The sequence below is a fragment of the Diachasma alloeum genome, unplaced genomic scaffold, assembly GCF_001412515.2.
Source record: "Diachasma alloeum isolate Michigan unplaced genomic scaffold, Dall2.0 Dall_scaffold_00365, whole genome shotgun sequence".
Classification (NCBI taxonomy): domain Eukaryota; kingdom Metazoa; phylum Arthropoda; class Insecta; order Hymenoptera; family Braconidae; genus Diachasma; species Diachasma alloeum.
The window spans coordinates 790649-799691 of record NW_021680504.1 but is presented as its reverse complement, the minus strand read 5'-3'; the positions used below and the strand labels follow the sequence as shown (position 1 = coordinate 799691).

Below are 9043 nucleotides of genomic sequence, written 5' to 3'. Positions count from 1 at the left end.
GAATTCGCCGAAGGCGCACAGATGCGTCAGGCCGATTAAAACCTGTGAGTGCGCGCGGCCCGATGTTGAGACACACGACATTCCTCGAAATCACAAACTTAATTAAGATCTCGACAAAGTAACCCGAAGGAGCTGGATAACCGAGCGGAAGGCAGTTGAAGAAGCCGGGGGTAAACAGTGGGTCTGTCCGTTTGCCTAAGCCACGATTAATAACGGGCGCATTACGCCCGTTGGTTCGAAGCTTTCTGGTGAACACTTTGTGGATAGCTAATCCAGTATCAGCACAGTCCAAAATAACAGTTTCAGGAGGTACTTTAATCCTCTTAAATTGAAGGATTTATAAATTTCTGGATATGTGAATAAGGGACGCGCTGACTTTAGGGTTTCGGGTGGTTTTTGGGGGCCTTCAGCTGAGGAAGCTGAAGAATTCGTTCTGAATTCTTATAAATACACCTACACGGAGAGAAATTTTTGATAGAAATTATCCTATCGTTTTATAAAAGTGTATCATGTAATCATTACCTCATTTCTATCCTGAAATTTAGTAACAAATTAATATATGATGATGAAATTTTATTCTACGTTAGAGAAATTTTATCCTGATAAAAATAAAAATTACCGCGCCGGTAGAGTAAAAATTACTGCACCGGTAGGGTAAAATTTACCAACCGTTCTAGAATTTTTGTTGGTATCTACATAAAAAATATTGGACTGGAAGGACAACATAGTATATTTCAGGGCGAGTGCTATGGGGTTTTTTACTCGCGTGGAGTTGGCGTCTGAGCCGAAGGCAAGGACTGGCCAACCACGCGAGTAAAAAAACCCCATGGCACTAGCCGTGAACGATATTTTTCAGGGCCAATACCAATCCCCGGATGAGGAAAAGTGAAGATCAGTACGGAAAAATTTATTATGCGTCAGGATAAAATTTCTCTAACGTAGAATAAAATTTGATCATCATATATTAATTTTTACTAAATTTCGGGATAGGAATGAAGAGACGATGACAGGCGATACACTTTTATAGAATGGTAGAATAATTTTTCATCAAAAATTTCTCTCCGCGTAGGGAAATGACGGACAATTAATTCTCTTCCATGTTTAAATAATGATTTCCTTTTTCAGTGCTGAATTTAACAAATAGTTTTTAAAGGGAAACAAAGTGTAAGCTTCAACCAAAGCTTTGTTCAGAACTATTTCAATGAATTAAGTGACAGCAGAAATTTTCCCACGAAAATGTTCCCATTACTCATCAGGCCCATCGTACGAAATTTCCACCCCTGCGGAGTTTCATTAATTTTTAAGATCATGCGACTCTCGGCACGAGCTCCGTAATGAATGAGTATTGAATTGTCGACGAGCTCTCCCTTTGCCTCGACAAGATTTTATCACCAAGCTGCACTGAGAGGGCCCATAAATCTTTATCTATGAAATTTAATAGCCCGAGATACGACGAAGGCACTCTACCAAGGCAAATTTATATTTTCTAATGACTCGAGTTAATTTATGTCCTCCAATTTGCTAGAGCTTGAAGCCGGTCTTCACTATTTTCATACGTATCCCAGGTGCATTAATGCACTCGACCCTTTCCAACGTTATACTCGTAGTATGCAAATATTTCGTTGATTTGCGCGTACGAAAGCTGGAGAGAGGGAGGGAATATGTATGTTTGTAATACATGCGAGAACATGGAAATTTGTAGAGTACACAAGTTTGATGTGCCAGGATGCAACTAGTAACTGTAAACTCAAGACACCTTCGTGATGTTGGATGAAATATACATGTACATTGGTGGGTACACCTGAGGGTTGGAAAACATCGATACAAGTTGTTGGAGAGTAACGGAACAGCTTCCGGACTAGAAAGTTAGTGTGGATGAGGAGTGGTGATGCGCACGAAATAACCCGAGCAGTTCCATGCAACGATAAGGACTAACATTGAAATGGCTTTTTAACGTTGTGAGCTAATCCCCAGTGAGATTAGTGGGATTAAACGCCATCGTATTCTTAGTGTCAGCGACTCAGACGCTTTATGAAAATGGAGCTCTATCCCACGAACAGGTTGGAATGGTGGGTGATACGGGGAGGGAGAAAGAGCCTTGGTTATGCGGAAGAGCTTCGCAGTGAAATTTCACCCCGTAACAGAAGACAAGAGGCAACTTCGTGATGTGAGGTAAATTTATTCTCCAGCAGTGAAATAATTTCGTCTACGAAGCACTGACTCCCCGTGCTTTTTCATTACATGACAACTCAGCAGATGTACACGAATTATTTACCCCGGAGTTTGAAGTCAAACTTCTTCGATACTTTTTCCACTTTTCAAAAGGGGGGCGTGTGTTTACGCTAGTCCCTGAGTATCGTAGTTGGAAAAGTCGAGGAACGTTTTCGGGGGAAATGATTTTGACTAGTGAAGCGGAACGACAGGAAATCGAATGGATTGAGGGTTCAAGATGGCTGACCCTATTTTCAAGATAGGAAAAGAGCGTGGCACGTAAAAAATTTTGATGCAAAATAAGTCGATTGGTGATTCAACGGGAGAAATGCACATCTCAGTGAGCGATTTCGATTCATCAAGATTTCCATCGCACAGTAATGGGAGAAAATATTGCAGTTTATGGCGCTTTGCTTGGTGCTGAAACATGTGGGATCGAGATCATCTGACAATAATACCTCATACAGGCTGTATCCCTTCTGGCTTAGTCCGCTAAATCGAAAAAGTTCGGACGGCACGTGTGTAACCAACAGAAAAAGGCAAGGGTGAAACAACGAAAAATAAAATGGAATACCTATAGTTCTTGACAGCGAAAAAGTTGGGGAAAAAACGTTGAAACAACTGGAATGAGTTCAAAAGTGGAAATATGTTTCGGTTTACTTGGCTCGGGGAGAATGAAACCGTGAAATCTTGATAAACTCGATTACTCGGAGAGCTCACTTCGGTGTGGTAGTGTGCAGAAGGGCCAAACGGGGTTAATACCAGTTTTCCACAACGAGTGTATATACACGACCAGAGCTAAAGTGTCATTAAACGTAATACAAATTTACGCGCCCTCAGTTTAACTGGTTTATACGTATTTCATAAGGTTCATATTATTAAGACGGTGGTGGTGAGCATCTTTGGAGTTGGACTTGATATGATGCAGTGTAAATACATGGAGAGAAATTTTTTAGAAAAATTCTAGTGCTAGCACGGAAAAAGAGGCGCTAAGTGACGGCCAGGAAAAAATTCTAGTGCCGGCATTAGAAATTTTATTGGGGAAAACGTGAATTTGTCCCCGTATTTCTGTGAAAATTTCACAGAAATCCCCAGAAATTTTACCAGAAATACCAAGAAATTTTACCTTAACAGCACTAGAATTTTCACAGCAGGCTGGGGAAGATGGAGATGGTACTGAGAGAGGCAGGAGAAGGGAAGGCAAGTGGGAGGAGGTGGTTAAATAAGTTGAGGAGAAAGAAGGAGTCGAGAACAGGCGAGAGGACAAGGAGAAATCGAAGGAAGGAGCTCGGAAGCAGGAGGGGAGTGATTTTAAAATCCAAAAACTATGCAAATGTGATACAAGAGACTTACGTGATATTAAACTAATAAAAAATGAATAAATACATGAACTAGACAATAAGTGAGTAGGTAAACAAGAAAATAACATGAGATTAGAGATGAAAATAAAGAGTACGGGAGGCTTGTATGGATGTAAAACAAAGAAAACTTTTGTAACATCAAGGAAATAAATTGAAATTGAATTGAATTTTTCACAGCCGGTGGATTGTGATTGTTTCCAGTACTCGTACTAGAATTTTTCTAGAAAATTTCTCTCCGTGTATCTGATGTTAGTGAATGTTTCCTAGTTATTAAACTCTCCTTCTGTGGGAGGGAGGGAGAGGAGTTGGGGAATTGAATTGAAGAGTTCAATTAGGAGAGTCTACATCGGACAGAATAAATCGAATCATCTAATTACAGATAACGAAGAATTCGATGGTGATGATGCCTTTGTCCAAATCATTTTCTATGCTGCGTAATGAGAATATATGACTATTGGATGACGCATTCGTACAACTATTATTAATTGAACTAGGATTGCTGATAGGTGTGAATGTATGACAATGATTTATATGGAAAACTTTTGTAACATATAATTGTACGCTTGACTGTCAATTATCGTTTCCATGAGGATGCACGTTGTACAATGATACGCATTGACGGATATCGTTCAAGGTACATCCGCTTTAATATTAGTTCAAATAACCGAGTGTGGGTTGTTTAATTTGTGATGTTCCATGGTTTCGGTCTAGTGTATGTTTTGCTGGATATTCGGGTACTACCATGGCGTTTAAAATAATTGGGTGAGAATGAGATACTTTGATCCACATCGCATACAGAGTGACTGGTATTGTGTAATATATTTTCAATTTATACGACTAGAATTTTCAAAATTATATTGGTGGTCAATGCAGCGGTATTTGCGAAGAATTTGAAATTCGGAGTATTTCCCGACGATTCCGGGGAATATGATAGCAATATTGCATGGCTATTTCATGATACGGGGAAGAATGGAGATGTCGAGAAGAAGGAAGAATTCACAGTTTGTCAGACAGACGCCTGCAAAGCCATCGGTGAGTGCGCTGAAATAGGGTCAAAAATGGTGAATTATGGATTTTTTTTTTCATTCTTCCAGCAAAACAATTCCTAAGCAGTATGAACAAATCGGCAGACCCCTGCGACAATTTCTATGATTATGCCTGTGGAGCGTGGAGCGAAAAAGTCGATCTGATACCGCCTTATGAAGGAAGTTGGGGACACACGGAACTATTTCAATTCATCGTGAACAAAAGAATCAAAGGTATCTGACTAGTGATGCCGCGAGACACTTCACGAGACATCACGAGACAAAACTTTGGAGATGATCTCGGTCTCAGTAAATATGGAAATCTTTGCTCCTGTTTCAGTCTAGAAATACGCGTGTATCGACTCCTATCGTGGTGACTCGGAGTCAATTTACCTCATCTCGGTTTTTAGTTTTTTGCGTTTTTTATATGTGGAAAACCAAGACGAGACAAACCGAGACAAAAACCAAGATTTTACGTTAAAAAATGGAAAAAACTTGAGACCGAGATGAGATAAATTGACTCGGAGTCATCACGAGAGGAGTCGATACTGGGTATTTCGGGACTGCGATGAGAGCAATGATTTCCATGTTCGTTGAGACCGAGATCATCTCTCCAAAATTTTGTCTCGTAAAGTGTTTCGCGGCATCACTATATCTGACGGCTAAAAATCATTGTGACTTTAATTATTCATTCACTGAGAAAACAAATTTCTAATATCTGAAACATATTTTCTTGAGAGAAGTAAATTATTTTCAATGGTTTAAATCTCAGAATGTGTGCATTTCACGGAACTCGAATAAATTTTTATTCATTACTATCGTTCCGCGTCATGAATATTTTACATATTGCAATATTGGAAGTACATAACGAAAAAATCATAAAAACAATAAAGACTACACTGATAGAACGGTTTATTCGAACCAAACGAGACTTTGTAACTATTACCACGATTCGTTAACAAATGGTTAACAACAGTTAGGCGGCAACAGTTAAGAAGCCTCGTTTGGTGGAACTGAATCGTTCCACCTTTTCTATCAGTATAGAAGATTGACGATACTTCTACGCGATTTAAGTAAGTTCATTTGCGACAAAATCATACTTGAGTACAAGAATATTTTAAAGCATGAGGCCTTTCTCGGGTCATGTGAGTTGAGATGCCTGAGAGAATTAAGCAATTGAAGAAAATTTACTTGCCTCAAGAAAATATGTTTCAGATATTAGAAATTTTTTTTTCAGAGTTGGAATTGAAATTTGTCGATTCTCTATTCATTGTGATTGAAATTTTCCAATAACTTCTACGATTTATGATAAGGGATTTTGGAATCGGAACCTCACCCGAGCGACATTTTACCTGTGAGACAAGCGAAAAAAATGTACAGATCCTGCATGAACTTGGAGGCACGGGAGAAACGGGGACTTGACCCGTTGGAGTCCATCATAATGAGAACTGGGGGTTGGCCGATGATTATGGACCCGGAGGAGTGGTATGAAGGGGATGTCTCCTGGCAAGATATTGAGAAGAATTATTTCTACATTAATGGCAGGTTCACTTTCTACGATATTGAGGCTCCGTGGTGGAGAAAATTGTTTGGGGAAGATTTCGAGGAAGAAATAAGTGTATGTTTATCATTCCTAACACAATTTATCAGCGACTGAGACTTTTGATTCAAATGAATTTTCCAGATCGCACCTGGTGATCTGCCATTCCAGGATGAGCTCCGGGTCGCACGTCGAAATTCTACGGAGGAAGCTTTGGAATCGTATGCAAGTATCATTGAAAAAGTTGCTAGGGAATTCATTAAACATAATAAAGCCGCTGTGACGGAAGAAATGTTGAGAAAAGATGTTGAGGCTCTGGTCGCGTTTGATAGAGCACTATACAAGGTACGGTATAGATTAATTTCCTAAAATGCCTCGATCATTTATGGTTATTCTGCATTTTTGAAGGTGATGCAAGAAACAGATGATTACGAACATGGAACAGTCAGAGAGTTTTTAGAGCATTACAGTGGCAATGTAACTGATCTCTCAGATGGAGATAAGGTGAGTAATCACTAATTAACGAACCATCCATATTTTCTATTGATTTATTGATTTATCTATACTCAGATCGACTTCCAAAATCTGTTTAAAATTTTGTTTGGAATGGAGAACATTGAGATTAAAGAGTCCACCAACCTCTACGTTATATCACCAACTTACTACAGTAATCTAACAGTATTGTTACAAGAGACGCCCATCCGAACTGTTGGCAAGTTTTTCATAAAGTTACTCTCTTGATATAATTTGCATGCCCTGGAAAGTTGACCGGTTTTCTCTTTTTAGCCAATTACATTCACTGGAATTTCGTTAGTAGAATGCTGTTATATACAACGCAAAAATTGGGGGACATATTCCATGTATTGAAGGAGGAAGAAACAGGCGCTGGAGAGGGGAAACCACGGTAGTTGGAGGAATAATTTTCATACCATTGAAGTTGTTAACGTCAGCTTTATGGACTATTATATTTTCTAGGTGGATGGAATGTGTGGAAAAGATTAAAATGGACCATGCTGCGTCCTATGCGTTTGCCACGAAGTATTTTGATAAAAGTACAGAGAAAGCTGTGAGTTTTCGAATTCAATGTAAAATATATTGAATACGGACATATGTTTTCAACATTTTTCTCCATTAGGCATTAGAAATGACAGAAAATATACGTCAAGAGATGGAATCACAAATCGACAAATCAAATTGGCTCGCCGATGCCGCGAAAAAGCTTTTGAAAGAAAAGTTGAGAAGTATGAAAGTCTTCATCGGATTTCCGGACTGGTACAGGAACAGAACTGCTGTCATGAATTCGTACAAAGGGGTTAGTATCTGTATAATTAATGACGAAGATCCCATATTCTGATGAGTTGATTATTCACAGTTGAAAGTTGGATATGACTATTTTGAGAATATTCTGAGTTATGAAAAATATACAGTACGAGAGAAGTTACGATACCTGAAGAACGAAAAAGAGGAAGAACCGTAAGTTTTCAAATCAAACTTCACCTCAATTTTAAATATTCATGAAAATATAATTTCTAGTTGGGATATGGAACCTGTAGTTGTTAATGCTTTGTACGGACCAGAGGAAAATTACATAAGTAAAGACCCGACAAATACATGTTGTCCTTCTATATGATTAGGATTGCTACAACTCCTGAATGACATGTTTTTTTACAGATATTCCCGCTGCGGATTTCCAACCACCATTGTTCACACCAAATCTTCCTGAGTGAGTACTTTTCAGATATCATCTTTTCACTTCCTTTCGGCATGTTATATCGGAATTGTTTCTTTCCGTAGTAATATCAATTACGGACTTGTTGGCTGCGTAATAGGCCATGAGATGGGGCATGGTTTCGACGATTCAGGCAAGTGTGAATGAAATTACCCTCTCATTTTGATTGTAGCCAACGATCTGATTCGATAATATGACAATTGCTGCAGGAATTCAACTGGGCAAGGATGGTAACAAAACTAAGTTATCAAATGACATGATAGAATTGTATTACAAACGTGCGGAATGCTTCTTGGATCAATTCAATGACTATTGGGGTGTAACGGAACCCACATATGATGATGAGACTCCGGGGTATGGCGTGAGTACCATCATCCATAGATCACTGAAAAAAACCGTTATGTAGCCAATGAAGAAGAAATAACTGTCGATTATTTCGAAGGAGGGAAGCTTCGGACGCAAGACGAGAGGCGAAAACATTGCCGATACGACCGGACTCCACTCAGTATTCGAGGCCTATCGAAAATTACGAGCGAAGAAGGGCAAGCCTGACGCCAAACTGCCTGGCTTTGAGGAATATACCGATGATCAAATGTTCTTCATTTCATTCGCATCTGTGAGTTTCACTGACCCCCTCCCCAATCGTCAAGGTTTCATAATATAATAACCATGAAAATTTTCTCTATAGTCGTGGTGTAAAGTCATGAAACCGGAATATGTGGAAAAGATGAAAATGAGAGATGTGCATAGTCCTGGTTATTTGAGAGTAATTGGGGCAGTGTCGAACACCAATGATTTTGCCAGGGCTTTTCAATGTCCGAAGGGTAGTCCTATGAATCCTGACGATAAATGTAATATTTGGAAAGCTGAGGAATCATTCCTGGCCAATGAGGTTAACAAGTCTCCATGCGACAGAAGAAGACGTAGTAGCAGATGGGCCCTGAATGGTTGGTGATTTTTACGACGAAACAATTCTATGCAAAATAAACTTTGAAGTCAATGCTATGTTTATGCTAATGAAAATACAATTGTGGAAATAAAAGTGATTTTGAACGATGAATCTGATGCGACATTTATTACTCCAAAATTACAACTTTTTCCTGCCTTCACGGAGAGAAATGTTCAGTAAAAATTACAGAGCTCACAATTCGCTCACCGATTACGGAATCGACTTAGA

The 9043-nt window shown here is 39.1% G+C and overlaps 2 protein-coding genes across 5 annotated transcripts in view; one reads left to right on the top strand and one right to left on the bottom strand.

The window, feature by feature from the left end:
* LOC107041439 (CCR4-NOT transcription complex subunit 6-like) overlaps positions 1–9043 on the bottom strand; it is a 541863-nt gene that overhangs the window by 40510 nt on the left and 492310 nt on the right. The gene's annotated exons all lie outside the window — the stretch shown is intronic.
* Positions 4274–8926, top strand: LOC107041436 (membrane metallo-endopeptidase-like 1). Its single transcript, XM_015262006.1, has 17 exons — positions 4274–4334; positions 4414–4604; positions 4667–4831; positions 5911–6215; positions 6282–6482; positions 6546–6641; positions 6708–6849; positions 6924–7041; positions 7113–7203; positions 7273–7449; positions 7510–7610; positions 7671–7729; positions 7809–7860; positions 7932–7999; positions 8076–8227; positions 8309–8482; positions 8555–8926. The coding sequence occupies exons 1-17, from the start codon at positions 4315–4317 to the stop codon at positions 8819–8821; spliced, it is 2379 nt and encodes a 792-aa protein (XP_015117492.1). The 5' UTR covers positions 4274–4314; the 3' UTR covers positions 8822–8926.

Bases quoted from the DNA above. Each gene is read 5' to 3' on its own strand.
- LOC107041436 (XM_015262006.1), top strand. From the start codon at position 4,315: ATGGCGTTTAAAATAATTGG. The intron at 4,605-4,666 runs GTGAGTGCGCTG...TCATTCTTCCAG, and splicing joins AGACGCCTGCAAAGCCATCG to CAAAACAATTCCTAAGCAGT. The intron at 4,832-5,910 runs GTATCTGACTAG...ATTTATGATAAG, and splicing joins CGTGAACAAAAGAATCAAAG to GGATTTTGGAATCGGAACCT.